Here is a 25,066-nt window from a genome sequence, read left to right on the forward strand (position 1 = left end):
CTCGATTTATTTTCACTTGTTTTAAATACTTCCACACACGCATGACCAAACTTAAGTGTATTTACTAGTTGCCATATCAATATAGAGAAAAAAATTGAGCCAAAATTCAGAAATCGTTGGAAGACATCACTGAACATTACTTTAACCACAGCAAAAGTCGTTTCTTATATGTACATTTTTCATTTTTAGACAAATCTGGTATTATTTTAATCTTATATCTCTGTTATTTAACAGGTGAGATAGTTGTTTAATGCTGATCTACCAGCAGAAGACACTAGCAGGGTTTAACCGGGGCATGTTGTCACACTGCGTTACAATGAGCCTCTATTAGAACTATGATATTCTATTCTAGACTTTTATTAATTCTATTGAGAAACCATGAGAAAAAGGTGAATAAAGACTGAGAGTCAAAGTTCTGTAATTAGCTGTGTTTCCCCGTGTATTTGTTGTCATACTCAAAAATTTGTTTATCTTTAATTATTAAAATGTGCCATTATTTTATACGAAAAAGTGAATAATTGTATTTTATTGAGAATATTGTATATTCTTTGATTAGATCAGATAACATTATAATCTGTCATATGATCATGTTATAATGTACTCCACCTATGGGGCATGTAGTCACATTCACTTCCATTCTTTTTAAGGGTAAATCAAGGAAAAAGTCAACACTATTAATGAAACATAACCACATAATTGTACTAGATATGTGTGTGAAATTAATGAGGGGGGAAAAATAATAATACCCTGAACCCTAAGCAGATTTAGCCTACACAAACTGAGAAAGTGTCAGGTTGTGCCCCTGCTCTCTCCTACTTTGCTGTTTAACAGCATATAAACACTGAAGTCAAGTTTGGACTTTGACTTTATTTAATTCAGCTGCGCATTACATGTTCATCTGAGTTTATGGATCGAACGGGCCAATCAAGAGAAAGCGATGAGGCGACAGTGAAGCCGTCGCGAGTCACGTGACTGATGTCGCAGCGGGGTCACGTGATGTTCTGCACAAATCTTCTGTTTCTTTCTTTCTTCTGCTCCTCCAGATCTCCTCAAACGCGCTGGTCCTCCTCTAACACTCAGCGCTGAGCTGATGTACAGAAGTGTTTCATAAACTAAACGGAGATTCGTTTTAAGGCATTAACACATCAGCCTATCAGAGCCCGTGTGTAGCATCTGATTGCATATTAATTATCTCTATTATCAGACAGCAGGCTGAGTGTGCAAATACCCGTGCACTGACAGACACTGAGCTGAACGGGTCCGTAATGGAAATATTCTCTCAACATTCAAAACATTCTTGGCGATGACGTCATGATGTTATTATGGGAACGCTACTTTCGAATGTTCTCTGAACGCTCTGAAACATTTAAAAAACGTTCGATGAACGTCTAAAAAAACCGTTTCAGAAAAAACATCCCATGAAGGATGTATATGTGAACAACTCCGATGCAAACGCCTCTAAAAGCCACCTAATGTCACAAATGAGGTGATAATGTTGAGTGAACGCTTTTCAAACTCACTAAACCCCCTCAGGCCATTCATAATGCCGGTCCTTAGGTAGAAACATAGGAGCCTGATAAAAATGTTAATATTAAACAAAAACTTTAGACGGACGTTTGCATCTGAAGTCTTGACATGTTCTTGTACTTCTGTTTTGAGAACATGATTAAAGACTTTGAAAGAGCTTCTATTATCTTTACTGGAGGAACGTTTGCTCATAACTGTGAGAACGGTCCTGTTTCTCACATGAGCTCTGGCCTGCGTCACATTCAGCCAGGAGAAGAGGGGAAACACACCGCGAGAACACACACCTGTAACCTGTCCTGACTGAGAAGTAAAGAACGAGGGAACGCTTTACTGTAAGGTGACGTAATTATAGCCTACACGTAATTTCCGTGTCAACTCAACCCGAGGTCACCAGATCACATTTTTGATTTTGTTCATATTTTTTTCTGAAGAAATACAAACATAAATAGTGATGAAAGCCCAAATATATAAAATATCACAGATGTATATTTACTGAATAATCCGCTATTTTGTAGAGATTTTCACCTGAGATTTGGAGCTAGATTATAGGGATGGAAAAATGACATTAGAAAGACAGCAGCATCATTGTTTTATTTTTTAGATTTGTAGATCTATTATGACTTTAATAGATTGACTTTATCAATCTTTGTTGCATTATATGCCAACAGTGACCGCTCAAAAATGGCAAAAAGCACTTGCCTCAAGTTTGCATGCCTGTAACTCAAGAGGTATTAAAGATATCTTAATATCCTTTTAGATTCTGGTTCTTAACAAACTTTTCTTTTGGTATCTTCATTTTAAAGGCCCTCAATGGTTCAGCCCCAGAGATATGGAGATCTTAATGCGGCTCAGTGAGTAAATTGGTCAATTGTACACAATTTCAAAGGTCAAAAACCAAATGTGGGTCACTTTGCATAGAGAAATGTATCTTGATTTCTATCAGCTCAATTGCATTGAACTTAAACCTGTCTGAGTGTTTTTATAACGTTGTCATGCCTGTAACTCTAAAAGTATTAAAGATATCTTAATATCCTTCTAAATCCCCATTCTTAATGGACTTTTCTTTTGTAATCTTCATTTTCATCAGGCTCTATATAGTTAAATCCCATAGATATTGGGATCTCAAAGCAGCTCCACGTTCAAACTGTTGAATTAGATTTTCAGTGGTCAAGAACCAAATGTAGGTAAGTTTCTAAACAGCCGATAGTTATTGTGTTTAAAGAAGAATGTCTGAAGAACAAATAACACTGAAACTAGAAATGGATCTAGTTTCCCTCGATCAAGACAACTGAACACAACACACGTCTCTGAGTGCCCCAAACAAACATTTCCCTGAGTTTACATGCCTGTAACTCAAGAAGTGTTAAAGATATCTTAATGTCCTCTTAGAATCTTGTTCTTATGAAACTTTTCTTTTGAGATCTTCATTTTTAAGGCCCTCGATGGTTCAATCCCAGAGATATTGGGATGTCAATGTAGAAACTTGTAGTTACGATACTGCGTATTTGAACTCTTGGCCGGTCAGAAGCTGTTCAAATCCCATCTTCAAAATAAGCAATTATTTTGGTAGAGGGAAACAAGATACATTTCTAGTTTCAACATTATTTGTTCTACAGATATTCCTCTTTAAAAGAGAATAATAATCAGCTGTACGCAAAGTGACCCACGTTTGGTTTTAGACCACTGAACATGTGCACAATTGACCATTTTACTCACTGAGCCGCATTAAGATCTCCATATCTCTGGGGCTGAACCATCGAGGGCCTTTAAAATGAAGACACCTAAAGAAAAGTTAGTTAAGAACCAGAATCTAAAATTATATCAAGATATCTTTAATACTTCTTGAGTTACAGGCATGCAAACTTGAAGCAAAAGCAAAACAAGAAGTGCTTTCCCCCATTTTTGAACCGTCACCGTTGGCGAATAATGAAACAAAGATTGATAAAGTCCACATATTTCACTAATAGACCAGCCAATCTCTGTGGAATAAGAAAATAATGATGCCGCCATCTTTCTAAAGTCATTTCTACACCCCTGTAATTTGGCACCAAATCTCTAGTGAAAACTGTCATTTTGACCCTCTACAAAATAATGGATTACTCAGTAAATATACATCTGTGATATATTTAATATCACTATTTATGTTCGTCTTTCTTCAGAAAAAATATGAACAAAATCTAAATTTGAGCTGGGGAAGTTTCTGAAATCTGCTTGATTTGACACGGAACGACTCTATAGTAATAACAGTAAATTATGCATAATTAACCAAACCGTAACTCTACAGTAAGTACATGCAGGTCATTAATATCACTCAGTACTTATATGAGTACAATGTACTTCACTTTGAAATAAAGTGCAACCAAAAATGATGATGATAATAATAAAGTGTCTGTTTAAATGAAATGATTGATTGATTTAATTAACAGAAGAAGAGATCAGCAGCATACTCTAGTTACAATAGACGTTCCTCTTTCGTCTCTGTGGACAGACTTTGGAAACACACGCCTGTGCAGAACTAACACATCTCTAGCGCGTGTGTGTACTCTTCATGTATCCTCATAAATACAATAAATACACACCTTTTGGAGTAGCCTAAACAGAAGCATGTGCCAACTAATGTACAACACAAACCGAACTTTGAAAATCAAATGTCGAGTAGGAAATTAAGAAGAGTCCTCCACTCCAAAAGCAGCATTGGTTGAAGTCCAAGTGTGTGTGTGTGTGTGAAACGGGCGAGAGCGTCCAGGAGCCCGTGACGACAGACCAGTGTAATTACAGGAACTCAGCCGTGAGCTTATGTACATATAAATACAGTTTACAAAAGACAGCGTCGTCATCATCATCATCAGTCTGTGTGTGTGTGTGTGTGTGTGTGTGTGATCCTCTGCTGTGTCCAGCAGGCGGCGCTACAGGACCGGTGTGTGTGGAGCAGAGAGAGAGCTGGTCGTCCCGCACCAGAGAGAGCTCAACACACACACACAGGTGTTGATGAACATCAGTCACTCCGCTTTCTTGATGAACATCTGGACACAGAGAGAGAGAGGGAGAGAGAGAGAGAGAGAGAGAGAGAGAGAGAGGGAGAGAGGGAACTGTGAGTGTGTGTTTGCACATGGAAAAAATACAATACAATATAATAACATATAATCAAAATACAAATTATAAAATATATCGCTAACACTTTACAGTAAGGTTCATTAGTTAACATTAGTTACTGTATTAACTAACATGAACTAACAATGAGCAATACATTTGTTACAGTATTTATTAATCTTTGTTAATGTCAGTTAATAAAAATACAGCTGTTCGTTGTTCATGTTAGTTCACAGTGCATTAACTAATGTTAACAAACACAACCTTTGATTTTAATAACATATCAAACACAAACTTTGATTTTAATAACATATTAATAAATGCTGAAATTAATATTAAGATTAATAAATGCTGAAGTATTGTTCATTCATAGTCACTGTTACTAGGGTAGTTTACACTGTTACTGTTTACTAATATTAACTAATGAAACATTATTGTAAAGTGTTACCAATTTATAATATATAAATAAAATTACATATATATTGTAACAAATTAATATAATATTCAGGGATGCACTAAATTGATCAAAATGAGTGACGGTAAAGACATTTATGACGTCACAAAAGATTATATTTCAAATCAATTAGTTTTTCCCCAACTTTACTGTATCAGGGTTTCCATAGAAACAACTTGTTTTCAACACTGATAATAATCATAAATGTTTCCTGAGCATCAGATCATCATATTAGAGTGATTTCTGAAGGATCATGTGACACTGAAGACTGGAGTAATGATGCTGAACATTCAGCTTTGATCACAGGAATAAATTACAGTTAAATTATAACAGAAATTAATATATACTAAAATCCAGTGCCTAATACAGTATATTATCTTACAGTTATATAATATTTTGGTGCTCTTTTTACTGATTTACTATGTGTAAAACTGTTTTTTATCATAGCTGATCTGTGTAATTTCTTGTCTCGTCTGTGTTTGTAATCTATTATGTTGTATATGGCTCTAATTTTGATGACCTTTTGATATACTGTACAGAATCTTGCTGACATTGACATTTTTACCTGATATATGTTACAATGATCAGTATATGTATGTATATGTAGAAGCACGATGCATTAAAAGCAGGGGGGGTGAAAACATTTGAACAGGATGAAGATGTCCAAATTTGTCTTATTTTGTTTAAATATCAGTGTTTTTCATTTAGTAATGTCCTTCAGAACCAACAGAAGACACTTGCATGTTCCCCGCAAGACAAATTAAGTACAATTTACCTTGATCTTCAAGTTCAGAAAGTGTTCACCCCCCCGCTCTTAAAGCCTTCTGGAGCATCAGTGAATGCTTGAACCTCCTGTAATACTTGTGTTTGAGTCCCTCAATCGTCTTATTGTGAAAAGATGGATCTCAAAGTCATAAAATCACTGGAAGAGTTCATATATGCAAAAGATGCAGATATGTGGATCGTTGGGACAGACAAGGGCCTCAAGAACAACCATCAGAAACAGGAGAACGGTCGTGGATCATCCAGGGAACGACACACAGTATGAAGAATCAAGGGGCTGTACACTTGAACACATTTATATAAATGCAGCTATTATTCTGTCTTATGGACTATATTTAAATATCTTTTATGTCAAATATCTTTTTCAGGATTGTACTAAATAAAAAATAACATGCATTTGGTGTTATCCCTCTTATTTAGTTTAAATGAGTCATATTTTCACGGATTCTGCGAGGTGTGTGTAAACCTCTGAGCACGTCTGTATATATATTGATGTGTAGGGTTGGGTATCGTTTGAATTTGAACGATTTAGACTCCGATTCTTATCGATTCCTGATTTTGATTTCAATAAGGTAAAAAAAAAACATTCACATTTAGTCTAATTGCATTTAACATTTAATTGTATCTGAATATCATGAGCACAACTCTACAGGCTAAAGAACACTTACACGAGGAGCGTCTGCCTGTGGTTTAGAAACACCATAGAAGAACACCTAGACTAACTGATATACACTTCAAGTATTATTAAAGACAATTAACACACAGTAATTAAAAAATAAATAAATAAAATATTAGCAATTGCAACAAATAGACACAACTGAACAAATACACGACTGAAATAAACATTGGTTTAATATTGTCAGGTGTTCAGGTTCAGAAACTGTAATCAAGTGTAAAATAACACTGGACTTTATTAATAAAATATACATTAGAAATATAGTTGCAGAGGTTATTCAGTGAAGAACGAGTGAATCTTCTCTGTCTGTTGTCTGATCAGTGTTATTATAGAGACGCCGCAGGGATATCAGTACTGTCACTTTAAGAGCTGCACTGACACACACACACACTGATCCAGTATACTGACACACACACACTGATCCAGTATTCTGACACACACTCCTGAGGCACTGTTTCACGCTTTGGTTTGAAGGTTTGAATGGTTTAAAGTCATATTGAAATGCTCACAAAGGAATCGATAAGAGGAATCGAAATTTTTAGTATCTGATTCCTGACCTGTTAAATATATAAATATTTCCTTTAGATGAAGAGAATGAGGTTGTGAGAGTGAGAGTGTGTGTGTGTGAGAGTGTGTGAGAGTGAGAGGCTGTACCTCGCTGAGAATGACCCACACCGGAGAGTCGGTCAGCACTGAGAGTCTCAGAGCCTCCAGCGGCCCGAAGGAAGAGTCCACCTCGCCCTCCGCCATCCCGTTCTCAAACCTCCCTGAGGACACACACACACACACACACACACTGTGACACGATCCTCACACACATCAACACATTCAACTCTTCTGAGATCATGTGCGGAAGAGCAGGCTGAGGCAGATCAGGACAAACCTTCATACTTTAAAGGATTAGTTCACTTCAGAATTAAAATCTCCTGATCATTTACTCTCATCCAAGATGTTCATGTCTGTCTTTCTTCAGTGGAAAAGAAATGAAGGTTTGTGAGGAAAATATTCCAGGATGTTCCTCCATATAGTGTCTTCAATGGGGTCCAACGGGTCGAAGGTCCAGATGTGAGTTTCAGTGCAGCTTCAAAGTCTCGACACGATCCAGCCGAGGAATAAGAGTCTTATCTAGACAAACCAGCGGACATTTTATAACAGAAATAAACATTTATATACTTTTATCCACAAATGCTGGTCTTACACTAGCTGTGATGCGACACACATTACGTAATCAGGTTGAAAGGTCAAGCGTGACGTAGGTGTAAGAACAGACCCAGTGTTTAAAAAGCCAACGTGCAGAGACTGAGTCAAACATCATTTACAAAATAATAATAAAATAAAATAAAACGTAAAACAACAATGTCAGAAGCTGGAGGAGAAAATGTGATTGAGTTTTTCACCCTTCCGTACATTTATAAGCCGGAACATGCGTGATTACGTAATGTGTGTCGCATCACAGCTAGTGTAAGACCAGCATTTGTGGATAAAAGTATATAAATGTTTATTTCTGATATAAAATGTCCGCTGGTTTGTCTAGATAAGACTCTTATTCCTCGGCTGGATCGTGTCGAGACTTTGAAGCTGCACTGAAACTCACATCTGGACCTTCGACCCGTTGGACCCCATTGAAGACACTATATGGAGGAACATCCTGGAATATTTTCCACTGAAGAAAGACAGGCATGAACATCTCGGATGACGTGGTGGAGATTATATTTGGAAGTGAACTAATGCATTAACTAATTAAGTCGAAAAACACACCATTGAGAGTGTACTGTACCATTCATGATTTCCTGTGAAATATCTCACAAAACACACCGAATAAACCGGCATACAGCAGAGCAGGATACAGTGACATTTGACTTTGGATGATAAATATTTTGAGTGATTCACATGTATTTTTGCTGGATCCTGCAGTGCTCCGAAGCGTCTGCTTGGATTATATTCAGCACATTAATGACTGAAGGGGAAACTGACGCTCTGACACGAGGGACGGGCCTCAATAAACCCTGAGGCGCAGTAATCAGACAGACATACATAATCATAATCATGAGAGGGAGACAGCCAAACAGATCAAAAACACTTCAGGCTTTTCAGAACCAAGATCTGCTAGGATTTTCTCCATGGATTTGGAGTGTGAGTTCAGCAAGAGAAAGACAGAGAGCATTCCTGATTCACACGAGGGCTGGTTACTGACACAAATACAATATGGATTCATTTATATTTATATATATATATATATATATATATATACTGTATATATATATATAAATAAGGTACAGGTCAATCTTTTTCAATAGAGAAAAAAAAATTTAACGGGAAGCAGTTGAAACCATACATTAGGCTAAGGGTTCAAATTAACAACTGATTCATATACAAAACATTTTTATTATATTAAAGTCATAACTTTATATTGACATTATGTTACTACTCCAATTCGTTTTTTGAAATGTAAACGTGTTTTCATGACAGATTTATTCAAACATAGAGGAACAGTTTAAGTAAAAATATAATGAAAATGTAATATAGTGCATATATTTATCAAAACGCTCCTTATTTTTCCATGATACGTGACGTTATATTGTTTTATTGACGTCTTTCTGCGGTTGAAACACTGACTGATGGACTACATGAGACATGACTGAGTTCAGTGAGTTGTTCTGTATATCCTGATGTTCACTGATGTTTATTTGCTGCTGTAACTAGTAAAGAGGAAGAGATGATCGCTTCATCTGTCACACACACATATTAAAGGGACACAAACACACATTTACTGACTGAATTAAGTGATGAAACTGACAGAATTTAAAAGCTGAGACTTTGTTTCATATCAAAAATAACAAAGCACAAAGCTAAATGTGATTATTGACTGGGGGAGGAGCTACAAATAATGTTTCCTGAAGTTTTGTATGTATCTAAATGAGAATAAATTGCAGTCGAGAAATCAGTATGTTCAACCCAATCCCAAATAAAAGCAACAAATTTTCCATGTGTTGAACTGAAGTGTTGGAGAAGTGTAACACTGGCGCTCTCTCAGGAGAATGTCACTGTGGAGACGCTTTAATGGCGCCATATTCTGCATCATCTAAATGAGTAAACAGGTTCAAGATGGTGAAAACACGACAGGTGTTTGAATAAACCGTCAGAAAAGATAACTTATTTAGAGCAACAATCACGCCATCACGCGCTTCATCAGAGCATGCGTGTTGTGTATGGGCTGAATCATGAATACTGCTGCTGTAGTTAGTGTGTGCTTCACAGGTGTGTGTGCTCACCTATTCTGATGAAGCCGTCTTCTGTGCGCTGGTACTTCGGCGTCTTCTCTCTCCCCTCCTTCAGTGCTTCTTTCTCCGACTGGATATTCTGATCAAGAGGGACAGAAGTGTTGGAGTGTTTCAGCATGTAACAAACACACACACACACACACACACACACACACACACACACACACACTCACTCACTCGCTCTCACTCACTCGCTCTCACACACACACACATTAGTGTTAGTATTAATGGGTTGAAGGTGTGACGAAAGAGATTCAGCAGTTTCTTATAAGTGGCTAAAGCCTCCGCAGCTCGGGTTGAGTTCTGCAGGGATCAGTCCAGGTAAAGCTCTGTGAAAGTGATTCTGTGCCTCTTTGGGATGATGCACCACAAAGCTTCTGGAAGACACATCGGTCTGAAGTAATGAGTTTAGGAATAGGGATGCAGAGCCATGAATTAGATTAGTCATTTAATATAATTAATGATTTCTTTCCAATTCATCTTTTTTTTTTACACAACTCATACTGTTTTGTTAAGCTCAACCCTTTTATATTATGTTTCTTGAATGTGCGGGTTTATATCAGTAACCAATATTTGGACTCAAACTAGCTAGTCCTGACTCTATGATACATTCATTTAGACTAAACATGCATCTCTCAACTTTAAAACTATATTCAGAGAAGAAAAAACTAAACAAAAATTGGTAACAGGGTTGCAAAAGTCTTTCAATCTATTAAACATTTTTTAATCATAAATATATTTTCAAACTGACATCTCCAAATGAATGTGGAAACAACATAAATATTTTTAATATTTGATATCTGATAATGCCAGCCATATCTACAGAGTGGATTATCAGAGAGACTTCAGCTTTTGCTTTTATCAAACCACCTAGCAACCACCCAGAACATCCTAGCAACCACCCACAGCACTCTTCTCTTCGTGAAATGTAAAAAATCTCATTTAGTCCTTTATTCTGTTGCATGCAATAATCTCTATATGAATAAGCAGTTTATGAAAAAGAGTGCAACTGTATTTTTCCAGATCGGAGATGATATTCCTTTATTAAAAAAAATAAAAAAATAATCAGTTTTGGCAAAGATTCTTCAGAAAGTGATATATTGAACCAATCTGTGTTTCTGCTTTTCTGTCAAGAGAAAATAAAAATGACAGCAAAAATAGTTAAAGTGTGAAGGATGCATTAAAGAGAAGTGACGCAGGAGCCCTGAGCTGACATTTAGAGGGAGGAACACTCTTAAATATAAAGGTTATTTATTGGCATTGATGGCTCTGCATCTTATATACCTAAACTCACTCACTTAATAATGTTGGGTTAAAAATAACCCAACGAGTAACCCAACTATGCACCTTCAGTGCTCCAGGTTAAAAGTAACACAAAAAGTTAAATTAACTATTTATTTTTATTTATGACACTATTTTAATAAATAAAATACACTTTGTTTTCAAATACAGATTGTTTATTTGTATAAAACAATAAATATGTCTCAACAAATATATTTTTAAATTACAAACTAAATATTGGGGAGTCTAGAATTTAATGTAAATATACATAATTATGTACAGAAATTAAAAATACACAAGTGTACATACAACATACGTATTTAACCCAACAGCTGGGTCATTACTAAAAGTTACCCAACGATTTGAAAAACATTTTTGGAAAAATAACCCAACATAGTGACCCAATTTGTGTAACCTAATGGTTGGGTTAAAAAAAAAAAAGCCAACATTTTTACTGTGCGTGCACTACTTCAGACCCATGTGTCCTCCAGAAGTTTGTGTTCTGCAAGTGACTGGCGAGACACAGAATCACTTTGACAAACCTTCACCTGGACTGTTCTCTGCTGAACTCAGCCCGAGCTGCGGAGGCTTTCTCACCAAACGGCAGAAGACGCATCTTTTTCATCAGCACATGACACATTAATACTAACACTTACTAGTCTATGGATTATCTATTCTCTCTCAGGAAGAATATTGGGTTGACACATATTGTGTCTGTGTCCCTGGCAACTGTAACTTATTGGACCGAAACGCTGTGATTTGATCCAAAAGAAGACAAATATGTTCAAAACCCCCAGAAGAGCGACGCTCTAATTTCCCAAACTGCATTAACAGCATAAAACAGACCACAAAGACTCCTTTCTCCAGGGCATTCCCTGCTAATTTCCTATATCCGGCTGAATTCCATAAACATCCCTTAAGGGAGCTTTACAAAGAGGGAAATGAGGATAAAAGAGAGATATAACAACCCGGCAGGGAGGAGAAGCAGAAACCAGCGAGAGCATGAGAGATATTAAACGGAGGCGAGCTCTCTCTCTCTCTCTCTCTCTTTCTTAGAAAATCCCGCGATTAATCTTGCGGTGAAGGTCCGTTTCCGGCTGTAATCTTAAATCACAGTGCCGCCCCTCGTCTGCGCTCCCTCGGGAGAAAATATCTCCTCTGCGCCGGCCGCACACACGCAGGTCACGTTTTATTACTGTGTGTCAGTACAGTTGCATTAGCTCATAAAACAGAAGTATATCTCTATCTCCACTGCTTTGCTTTCTCCTATACGTTCCTCCAGTTTGGCTGTGTAGAGCAGTGATGGAGAGACTTTCTCATGATTCTCTTCTTCTTTAATCGAGTCTCTTGCTACATATGTTCATATCATTTTAGTCACATTTACAGGGATAGTTCACCCTAAAATTAAAATCAAGTCATCATTAACTCACCCTGGTGTTGTTCTAATGCCGTACGCCCTACTTTGTTTTTCAGACCACAAAAGTAGAATTGTTTAAAAATGTCCCGCTCACACTCATCCATATAATGGCAGTGAATAGCAACCAACATCAAGCTTTAAAAAAGATGCAAAAGTATCCCAGAATGATCTGATGCGACACGTGTCGTAGGGTTTGGTGAAAAACGAATCTCTCAAACAGAGATTTAATGAATTATTTAATGAAAATCCTGCCGTTGATCTTCTGTGCTCGACTGCGTTCATGAGACTCTATTAACTCCGAAAAACACACGAGTTATGAGAAATTAAAGTCCCGCTGTGGTGAAAATCCAGCGTTTAATGTTGTTTATGTGTCTATGTGGTGTGTTTAATCTGCTTTAAGACAAACCATGTGTAAGTTCATAAGTCGACTCCATTGCTGAGTATTTCCTCCTTAAAACTGCAGTGAACCAAAGACAGTCTCAAACACACGCTTTGAAGTCGCTGGTGTTTCTGACGTCACAAACTACCTTAACCAATCAGATCAACGTGTGATCGTCAACCAGTGGATCTCTGAGCTGAGTGAGTGAGTGGAGGCGGGGCTCATTTGCATATTCATAGAACCGCGCATACTAAATGAGGCGAGGGTGTCGAGTTACATTCAAGATATTTTAAGACATGAAGACTTTTTCTCAAGGAAAAAACGTTTAAATATGACATTTCGGTGATCAAAGATGAGTTTTAAGGGATAAAATGATTGACTACAGGGGGACTTTAAGACTAAGAATATCCATTTACCGTCTTCTCTGGTGAATATATCCGTTGTGTTCATCGTAACAAGAAGTTATCGCGTTCACATCTGTCAGCTGAACGGACACTTTTCTGTGATTTCTGTGTTGTATTACGTGTCGTGTGTTTATTAGTCGTGATCTTATGCTCTCGGTGGCTGCGAGGATGTCGTCCATTCGCAAGCATGATTGGAGGTATCGCACGCGTCTGTAGTGCAAATAGTGAGTCATGGCACGCTTAACACTTCAGGATAGGGATTTAAACAAGTCCTTAACTCTAAGGATGAGCAATTCTTTCACATTTATGCCAAACTATGATAAATTCAGCTCTTGACATCTGCTCAAACAGGAGGCCTGCCAGCGCTGAACACGGACTGAAGTATTGAGCTGGATGAGGCAGTGTTTCAGCACAGATCTGGTGTGTTTACAGAGGAGCAGTGAAGCAGAGCAGACACACACACACAATCACACAACACACACACTGTTAGTGTTCGTCTGCTCACAATGACAGGGACTCACGTCGAAAGGAAGAACCTCCACTGTAGTGTTGAAGAGCTTGTCTCCGGGGTGCTCGATGTTTCCACTGCGGAAGAAATACCTGCACACACACACACACACACAAATATCATCTCAACCATCAATCATATCAATTCCACAAGGAGCACAATGCTAAAGAACGCTGTTGCAGAGGCTTCCTTATATATCATCTTATCAGGCATTTATTTATAGAGCCTGCGGTGCACAGTGGCCCTGAAAGTGTTTAGACGGTCGGTGAGTAACAACAAAAAAAAGAAAGCTGTTTTCTATGTGAATATCCAGTAAAGTGTAATTCATTCCTGTGATCAAAGCTGTATTTTCAGCATCATTACTCCAGTCTTCAGTGTCACATGATCCTTCAGAAATCATTCTAATATGATGATTTGATGATCAAGAAACATTTATGACTATTATCAGTGTTTTTGTGTAAACCGTGATGCATTTTTTCTTTGATTCTTTGATGAATTGAAAGTTCAAAAGAACAGCATTTATTTGAAATGGAAAGACTGTAATGTAAATGTCAATTCTGATCAATATAATGCATCATGTCTCTTACTGACCCCAGATGAGAAAAAACAACAGAAGAGTTAGTTTTGAGAAAAGCACTTGAACACAGATGACACTTTATAACACAGATAACGACACTTTATAACTCAGATAAACGACACTTTATAACACAGATGACGACACTTTATAACACAGATGACGACACTTTATAACTCAGATAAACGACACTTTATAACACAGATGACGACACTTTATAACACAGATGATGACACTTTATAACACAGATGACGACACTTTATAACACAGATGACGACACTTTATAACTCAGATAACGACACTTTATAACTCAGATGACGACACTTTATAACTCAGATGACGACACTTTATAACACAGATGATGACACTTTATAACACAGATGACGACACTTTATAACACAGATAACGACACTTTATAACACATGCTGTCTAACGCCATGACATTCAGACTTACTTCAGAGTCTAAAAACAGCATCTAATCCTCCCTGTCCTGTCCTAGACTTCTCTGTATGATCACACATGTAGAAACACACACCTGCACTGGTTAAACTGGTGTAGAAACACACACCTGCACTGGTTAAACTGGTGTAGAAACACACACCTGCACTGGTTAAACTGGTGTAGAAACACACCCCTGCACTGGTTAAACTGGGACGTCTGTATGATCACACATGTAGAAACACACACCTGCACTGGTTAAACTGGTGTAGAAACACACACCTGCACTGGTTAAACTGGGACTGATGGCCAAACGCTCTCATTCAGCCTGAACACTATTAGCTCTCGATTAAGCCTGAAATATGCATGCACTTCCCATTAGGGTTAAAGTGTATGGATGAGTGTGGCTCATGATGACTGATGGTCTGAGTCAGCGTGATGCGAAACACTGAACACTTACAACACACACACACACACACACACACACACACACACACACACGCTTTCTGCTTCATTCATGGGCAGAAACCTTCCAGGAAAGGAAATAAAACCTCAGAATCGACTGGTTTGAAACACTCACAGCACAACAGCACTCATATGAAGCTTTGACTGACATTAGCATTTAACTGACAGTGCACACACACACACACACACACACACACACACCAGTCTTCAGGGAGCTGCTAGCTTAAGACTCGAGCGTCAGAAGATGATCTGTGGATTCACAAACGTTCCTGTCAGCCGAACCCCTTCATGTAAAATATTTACTTGAAGACTCCTTTGAGATTTCAAGTTAATATTTCAATAATTTAACACCACTTTTGCGTGTTTATGAGTCTCTGATGTTGGTTAATGCTCACACGACAGGCGCGTAAATAACTAAAGCCTTTCATTGTTCTTTACCAAGCGTTTTATCTGGACTTTAAAACAGACTCAGTCCACATCACATTCACACTGGTGTTTCAGCAACTGAATTATAATAATAATAATAATAACAACTGTTGTAAATCAACAATAGAACTGGTCAAATAAAAAATTATATTTACAATAATAATAATTCTATTTCACACTGCAAGTTACAATACTAAATCCTTCACCTTTTGCATTTCAAATCCTCTTTTTTGCTTGTATTTAGGAGGAACACTGGAGACACGCTGTACACTTCTGTTGGAGATGATGTGAGGACTGTCCGTTAGACACTGTCCCAGCCCGGAGAGTGAAGGAAGTTTTTAAAGGATTAGTTCACCCCAAAATGAAAATTTCATAATAATTTACTCACCCCAATGCCATCCAAGATATCCATGTCTTTCTTTCCTCAGTGGGAGAGAAATTATGTTTTTTGAGGAAAACATTTCTGGGTTTTTCTTCTAACAATGGACTTCATTGGTTACCATCGTTTTTAAGTCCAAATCAATGCAGTTTCAAAAGTCTTTGAAGTGTTTAAACGGGCTGTACGCGATCACAGCTGAAGAAGAGGTTGTTATCTAGCGACACGATAGGTTGTTTTCAAAAAAATTATACTTTATAGACTTTTTACCTTCAATAGTTGGGATTGAGCTGATCAACAAACGGACAGGGAACTACGTCATCACGTTGAAAGGTCACGCCGGCGCCGGCAATACTATTTGAACTACTATTCATATTCATCAGAATGTTATTCATATACTATTTATATTCATATTCACTGAATACTATTACTATATATATAATAGCAAACAATACTATTTGAACTATCCTCCTACGTACGGTCGCATTGTAAACAGTGGGGCGGTACTTCTGCCGGCGCCGGCGTGACCTTTCAACGTCATTACATAGTTCCCTGTCCGTTTGTTGATCAGCTCAATCCCAAATATTGAAGGTAAAAAGTCTATAAAGTATAATTTTTTTGAAAACAACCTATCGTGTCGCTAGATAACAACCTCTTCTTCAGCTGTGATCGCGTACAGCCCGTTTAAACACTGCAAAGACTTTTGAAACTGCATTGATTTGGACTTAAAAACAATGGTAACCAATGAAGTCCATTGTTAGAAGAAAAATCCAGAAATGTTTTCCAAACATAATTTCTCTCCCACTGAGGAAAGAAAGACATGGATATCTTGGATGGCATTGGGGTGAGTAAATTATTAGGAAATTGTCATTTTGGGGTGAACTAATCCTTTAATAGCGCCATTGGGTCGAGTTTACTCACTTTAATTCTTGTCTTAGTCTGGGTTGTGTCCCAGCTGCATTTAAACATGCTGTGGTCAGGCCCCTACTTAAGAAGCCAAATCTTGACCCTTCAGTGTTATCTAATTTTAGACCAGTTTCTCATCTGCCTTTTCTGTCAAAGGTTTTGGAAAAAGTAGTTTTTATACAGTTACAAGCCTTTATGCAGAAAAATGTTGTGCTTGAAAAATTTCAGTCTGGTTTTAATCACGTCACAGCACTGAGTCTGCACTGCTCAGAGTACATCATGATCTTGCCTTGTCTGTGGATGCCGGGAACCCTTTTACTGCTTTTGGACCTCACAGCGGCGTTTGATACGGTGGACCATGCAGTCCTCCTCTCTCGCCTTGAGCATTGTGTAGGCATTCGAGGTTTGGCACTGCAATGGTTTAGCTCCTATTTAGCAAATAGGAGCTTCTCTGTTATGACTGGTGAATGGCTCCTCGTCAGCTGCTCCTCTTTCTTGTGGGGTACCCCAGGGTTCAGTTCTTGGCCCAATCTTGTTTTCTTTATATATATGTTGCCGTTAGGGAGTATTATAGGAAAGCACAACCTGTCCTTTCACTGTTATGCTGATGATTTGCAGATTTATTTGCCTTTAAGGCGAGACACGGCAGGCAAAAACATCGGGGGTTTTTTTACTGGTCAATTTTGAGATTTTGGGATATTTGTCTTCAATAACACGTCTTCTTTCAGACTTGTGGTGAAAAAAAGTCAGAAATACACATTTAGGTCTTTATTTTACTGCACTTTGTCTGTTTATGTCTGTAGATTTCTCATAAACTCAACATAAGTTGTCGTTCTTAATCATCATGCGGCTCCGCGATCTCTGTCTGCACCCTGTCATCACACGCACCGCTGGAAAGCTCTCTCTCTTCTGTACAGTGCTGTTGGATCCAAATATGGTCATTTCCTTTTTATCAGCAACCAATCGTGAAAGTAAAAGGGCTGAATGCGCAATCTCATTGGCTGATGATAAATCTTTAAAGCCCGTTTTCTCAAAATGACCTTTCTCTCCGAAATCTCCACTTCAGCAGCACCTATATACACCACACTTTCCAGTCTTGTACCTAGTTATATTATGAAGACATTTACAGAGGGATTTGTAAATATATTATTCCTAGCCTGATTTATATAACATTTTATTCCAAAAAACATGGCGAAAATCATTTTTTTAAGGCTATTGACAGTATATTCTGATTTACAGGATAACAAAAGTAGATATCCATAAATCCCTCTGTAATTTTTTTCCCATCTAATATGTGAACACAATGACTTTTTTTTTTTTAATCTGGCTTTATCCAATACTCCGATTTCGTTTTTTTTAATATATGCAAATTAGCGCATATTTAATTAGATATTGCCTGATTTGCATATTTAATCATTAAATTACAGGAAACTTGTAATACATTTTTTTCTCATCTTAATGTAGGTAATCGACTGTGAAAGTTTCATGGTGATATCTGCTAAAAATGCTGCTAAAGTTAAAAATGTTACCCTATTCACCTGTAGTGTCTCGCCTTAAAACTGAATGATAGTGTCGCACTAGACTCCCTAACTTAGTTGTATTAATGATATTAAGTTGTGGTTGCCACAAAATTTCTTAATTTAAACAAAGCAAAAACTGTGAGTGGTGAGTTTGGGGCCTCTGGCTCCATACCTTAAGCCTGCTGTCAGAAATTTGGGGGTTACTTTTGATTGCGACATGAAATTTGACAAGCAAATCAGCAATGTTGTCAAAATGAGTTTTTCCCAGCTAAAGTTAAGCCTTTTCTTAACAGGCATGATCTAGAAAAGGTGATTCATGCTTTTGTTAGTTCGAGGTTGGATTATTGTAATGCTCTTTATGTTGGTTTAAATCAAAGCTCCATTTCACGACTTCAGCTTGTGCAGCATGCTGCTGCTCGGTTTGTAACACTACATCTAGGCGTGCACACATCACTCCCGTCCTCTACTCTTTACACTGGCTTCCAGTGCAGTTTAGAATAGATTTTAAGATTTTGTTGTTGGTTTTTAAGACCCTAAATGGCCCCGGAGCACTTATCTGAGATTTTAACCCTGCGTGAGCACAGCCGGTCGTTACGATCTTTCAAGTCCCAAGGTGGAAGTATAAGCGCTGTTTAGAATGGCTTTTAATACGCAGTAGTGGTGTGACAATTTCCTTTTTCCTGTTTCTTTTCAACTTTTTCTTTTCTTTTTTGATTTTACTGTTATATGTATTTATTGTATAATATGTTGTTTTATTTTATTCTATGATGTGAAGCACTTTGGATACCTGACGGTTGTTGTAAAGCACTATACAAATAAATGTTGATTGATTGATTGATTGAGTACAGTAGGGCTGTGCAACGACTAATCACGACTAAAATAAAAGTTTGTGTTTACATAATAGATGTGTGTGTGCCGTGTATAATTATTTTGTATATATAAATACACGCATGCATGTATATATTTAAGAAATATTTGTATGTATATACTGTAAATATATTTATATATAATTTATAATATATATAAATATTTTATGTATAAATAAACACATTTAAAAAAAAGCATGTGTGTGTATTTAATATTTATATATACAAAATAATTATACACGGCACACACACATCTATTATGTAAACACAAACTTTTATTTTAGTCGTGATTAGTGGTGATTAATTCATTATTAGCTTCTCATCGCCTCACTAACGCCCTGCCGGTCCCTCATGAAGCGCTGCTGGTGCTGGTCCACCAGATGATGATGTTCAGACCAGCTGGAAACCAGAGACATGTTCCACAAAAATACTCTTCATGTTACACACTAAAACAGATTTTCCAACAGAGAGACACACATATCGGGTAAGATTTTTCTAATTAAATTGCCCTATTGTTGATGCTTTATGATAAGAGTGTCTGTCAGAGCATGTTGGCGTTGATGTGTGTGTGTGTGTATGTGTGTGTGTGTGTGTGTGTGTGTGTTTGTGTATGTGTGTGTGGGTGTGAAGAAGCGGATGCGTGTGTGTGTGTGTGTGTGTGTGTGTGTATGTGTGTGTGTGTGTACACACCTCTCTACACGCACGGGTGTGAAGAAGCGGATGCATGTGTGTGTGTGTGTGTACACACCTCTCTACACGCACGGGTGTGAAGAAGCGGATGCGTATGAAGTCTCCCGCCACCGGCGTGAAGGCCCAGAAGAAGTCCTCCCCCAGATAGGCCTTCTCCAGCGTGAAGTGCTGGTACGTCTTCAGACTGGTGGTGACCTCCGCTAGCGGGTTAGCGTGACCTTTATGGAGCGTCTGCTTCCCGAAGTCCTTATCCTGAACAGAACACACAGAAGGACCTCGTAAACAGTGCTTGGGTGTTCCTTCAATAACTGCAACTTTATGTCAAAATAAATTTTTTATTGTTGTAACATTAAAGTTACATTTAAAGTGTCTAGATATCCTTTTTTATGCCATCTGACTACCTTTCAAGTGTGTTTTATGGTTATATTTAATTATTTCATCCTTGACCCAGACTTGTTCCATGGCGGATTGCTATTATAACGGGGGATTTGCCAGGAGCGGTTCACAGCCGAGGAGACCGACGTTCTCGTCAGGGCCGTAAAACACAGAGAAGTGACATTGGGGATGGAGAAACACACCCAGATTAGCTTCGGTTAAACAGGCGTATGATAATTTGGGTAAATGTGTAAGCTAGATTTATGCCTATTTTTCACATCTTCATGGACACCACAATGATTTCCCTCGTGTGTTAATATTTTTCCTTGTAATAATTTATGGTTTTCTAAAAATGAGAACTGCTGCGTCTCTGTGTAGATGAGAGAAGCAGTGTATGTGTGTTGTGCACACGCTACATTATGGCCAAGCATGCGCCCTTAAAATAGCATCTGAATAACATGCGCAACGCGCCACTGACTTTAGACGAGGTTTCTCCTGGTCAGTGGAGGAATTGTTTTCTGAAACTGCAAAATAGCACCAGGGAACGTTTGCGCTGGAACACGCCTCCTCTTTTCCCTGAACCGCCCCCGGGAGCGCAAGTTCATTCCCTAGTTTACCGGCGTGCGTCTGTGGAGGGGAAAGTGTGCTGTGCGTCGGGTGCAAAACAGGAATGACACATGCGTCGTGTACAAAGTCAATTTCGCTGGGTGCGAGATAGGGCTCTTAAAGTCCCCTGTGGTGAAAAAGGTTTTAATGTTGTTTATATGTCTATGTGGTGTTTTAATAGAGGTCAGATAACTTTTACCGATACCGATAACTAGGTTTGACCGTACTTGCTGATAACCAACTAATCAACCGATATTTTTTTTAATTGATACTGGATAAAAAACATCATGAATATATTAAAATGAGAAGTTCTACAGAAAATAATTTAAACAGTAAAATATTACAGGTCAAATGTGTGTTTCTTTAGCTATAACCTAGAATAATACATAAATTACACAGGTAACACTTTGCAAGTACCACATGTTAACAATGATGCAATAGCTAGCTTTCATGAACTATATGCATTATGCAATATACATTTTTACAGCATGTATTAATATTTGAGCAATACAATTGTACCTTGATCATTCATGTTAACAGATCAAATAAAAAATAAAACAAATTTTTTCAAGGAAAACCGTGATTTTGATGATCAAAGATGAGTTTTCAGGGATAAAATGACTGATACAGGGGACTTTGATATAACAGTGAGGCGGGGCTGAGCTTGCTGCTATGGATGATGTCACTTTTTATGGTTAATAGAGAAGCGTAGATGGGAAGATATAAATATTTAACTATTTGAAATACAAACGCTTATATACATCTGTGTGTATCCATGTTTCCCCTGATCAATCAAACTAATTAGTGCATATATTTAAATTAATTTGAAATGCACACATCCAAAATTATATCATTCATACATCATATAATTATACTGTGTCATAATATAAACATGGGCATTTTTATGAACTAACATTAACACAGTTTAATAAGGGCTAATAATTAACTAATGAGACCTTATAATCTCTCTTTAACCCACATTATTTATTTCAATGAAATTAATGTACTAGATTTTAGTTTGATAATGTTTTAATTTAATATTTAGTATTTTAGGTGATGTTATAGTAGCAGATTTTATTTACGCTGTCTTTATAATCCTTTTTTGAGCACAGACCTGAAAATTACATTGATCTTGAACTGTTGTAAATCTTGAATGCTTCAGAGCACACATCTCTTTTTAATCATAAAGAGAGTTTCGTATCATTCCGATGAAGAAACATTTCTAAAACACATTACCGAACAGCACCCGAGGGTAAAAATGTCAAAATCATTTTAATATTCCAGTATATTTACAGAGCTGTGATGTGGATTGACGACAGCTGGAATGCTCTGAATAGTGTTTATGAATGTGTTTATGAAAATGAATGACTGGCGACACAGAATAACGGCAGTGATTATGATAAACGGAGCGTCACACGCATCAACACGACAGGGAACAGGCGGGTCACACCAACACTCATCGCCATGGCGATCCCTAGGGATGTTCATTCAGAGGGAGTAAACACAGAGCAGAGACACACACTGATTTATCAGGACATGATCTCTGAGGAGAAATGAACATAGACCTGAGGCAGAGCACTGTCTGGAGGATTACAAATGAGGGAAGTTATTACACTCACTCACACACACACATAACAATAACTGAATAAGACAGATCACCTTGAGTTTCTGGATCTTGCCAGCGAGTGAAGAGTGTGTCCCGACGTGCTGGAACAGAGACGGTTTAAAGCGGATGCGCAGGTTTGCTTTCTGACGGTCACAATGTTTCTGTGGGACAGAGGACATCGTTTATATCATATCACAAACACATACACTTTCAGCAAAGGTCTCAGGCTGGCCGCATACACACTGCATTTAACAGAAATATTACAAAGCAGAGATGCACTAACATCTGATCGTTTCTATTAAACCGCAGTCGACTGTGTTTTAAACCTGATCATTTTAATGCTGATCTCTCAGGAGCGTGCGAGTTACGTTCACACACACACTCCTTCAGACTGCAGTGCTGTTGTGAAGATTCGAGACACACTCCGGTTTCTGTCCTTCTCGAGCAGACGAGTAATCTCTCTGCATTAAAGTCATAAATCACCCAAAACTGGACATTTTCACATCATTTTCTCACCCTCGTGTCGTTCCAGGGTGAGTTCTGTCCCTCCATTACAAGTCCAATCTTTCAAGCTTCAAAAAGTTCATAAAGACATGAAATTTCACGTGTCGAGCTCGATCGAGCTGCCGTCGACCAATTCTGATGTGCTCTATGTATGTGTGCTAATCATATGCAACAGTGTTACTCGCCAGTTGGCCGGTAATATTTGTATGAATCCTAACAATGCATGAACGTGAACAAACATGATCGACACTCCCTGCATCGTCACGAATGTTTAAGCCGTGCCAGTTGAAATATTCAAGCACAAGAAGTGTGCGCAAACACCCGAAGCGCTCGCACAGAAAGCTGCGTCTCAGACAGCTCACGAATACTACACTGAGCTCTTTCACGTCCTCTTGTGCTTGAGCATCAAATTCACACAAAATCATGTAAAAAAAATAGCGAGCACATAGTAAACATAGTCGGTTATGTCTTTAAATGGACGTAAACAGTTGAGGAAGTAAACGTGTGTATCAGTGTATTAGATCAGTGCATTCACTCTTAAAGTGACAGCAGCCTAATATTCCTGCTGACGTCTGAGTTTATAATGTTAATCAAACAACAAAGACAAAGAGAAAATAATCACTCACTGCTCTTGACTGAATAACTTTTGTAACATTAATAAGGATGTTTAATTTATACAGTGAAGTAGTGTTATTTTACATTTACTTACTTTATTAAATTTCTGCACCTGAAAACTACTATCAGACCTACCTGAAAAGCTCTGTTTATTTAATCTGTACCTTTGTAATATAGTATTTATTTGTGCTTTTGCTTGTAATTTGATTATTAGTTTTTTTATTTATACTGACAATTTACTTATCTTTAATAATGTTTTAAATTTATATTAGTTAGACCAGTAGTTTTAGCTGTGGTCTTGAAATTGGATTAGAGAAATGTGAATTTTGGTTTCATGGCCGGTAAAAAATATTAATGGCCGCTTAATTTTGGTAAGTCACAGGCCATTGGCAGGTGTGGCAAAAAGTTATGGTTTATATGTGACTAAAAGCCGAAATGAAATCTGTTCATCATATAAAATGATTGTCTCTTCAGAAGAAGATGAAACTGCTGGATTCATGGGGATTGCTGTTCTGTGGTGTTTATGAGCCTTTTGAAGCTTCAAGGTTTTGGTTTCCTGGACTTTCAGTGGAGGGACAAACAGCTATCATTATAAATATCTTCATTTGTGTTTCAAAGATGATTCAAACTCTTACGGGTTTGGAACGACATGAGTGAGAGTAAATGACAGAATTTAAATGATTAGGTGAACTGCGACTTTAACAACTAGTTGTTCCATTTTTAATGTGAATTTGGTTGTCACTGCCAGATGTGTGTGAGGTGAAATGGGTTGTTTTTCTCTGAAAAGAGACTAACATGACCTCTATCTATCAGGTGTCATTTCAAAATGCAGAGTCCGTTTCTGAAAGATTTTACGCATTCGATTATTATTAAAATCAATCTTTACACATGTTAAGGAGAGACACGATAATGATTAATATACTGAATGAACAAATAATATTAAGAATAATTATAAGAAGAAAACAGAGATGTATAATTCTTACCGCATCTTTTTCTGGGTTGCACACCTTCACCCACATGATGTGGTCCAACAGCCAATCAATGGGCTTGTCTTTGTAGAACATTAGCATAAACTCCACGATCAGCGGCAAGTCTAATGACTTGAACATCTTCCCTGAAATAAGCAAAGCAGATTCATGAACATCCTCCACACGAGACCTTTAATGGACAAACTGGACAAGTCAAGAGACAAATCAAAACTCATACGGATTTACACTTTCAACATGGATTTAAACAAGGAACTCAAGGGAGGAAAGATGAAGGAAAAGAAAACACTAATGCAATCAAAGACAAGGCGCT

General features: G+C 37.6%; 1 protein-coding gene across 1 annotated transcript in view; it reads right to left on the reverse strand.

Annotated features, from left to right (window-relative positions):
* Positions 1 to 3,639: 3,639 nt before the first annotated feature.
* mgat4b (alpha-1,3-mannosyl-glycoprotein 4-beta-N-acetylglucosaminyltransferase B) overlaps positions 3,640 to 25,066 on the reverse strand; it is a 143,261-nt gene continuing 121,834 nt past the window's right edge. The window contains exons 9-15 of the mRNA XM_084431138.1: positions 24,751 to 24,881; positions 22,702 to 22,809; positions 20,120 to 20,313; positions 13,814 to 13,892; positions 9,803 to 9,890; positions 7,185 to 7,297; positions 3,640 to 4,550 (exon numbers count right to left, since the gene is read on the reverse strand). Of these exons, the coding sequence (XP_084287264.1) occupies positions 4,527 to 4,550; positions 7,185 to 7,297; positions 9,803 to 9,890; positions 13,814 to 13,892; positions 20,120 to 20,313; positions 22,702 to 22,809; positions 24,751 to 24,881 (737 nt within the window). The 3' untranslated portion in view covers positions 3,640 to 4,526. The remainder of the gene's footprint in view (positions 4,551 to 7,184; positions 7,298 to 9,802; positions 9,891 to 13,813; positions 13,893 to 20,119; positions 20,314 to 22,701; positions 22,810 to 24,750; positions 24,882 to 25,066) is intronic.

The sequence above is a fragment of the Rutilus rutilus genome (genome assembly GCF_951802725.1).
Source record: "Rutilus rutilus genome assembly, chromosome: 14".
Taxonomy (NCBI): Eukaryota; Metazoa; Chordata; class Actinopteri; order Cypriniformes; family Leuciscidae; genus Rutilus; species Rutilus rutilus.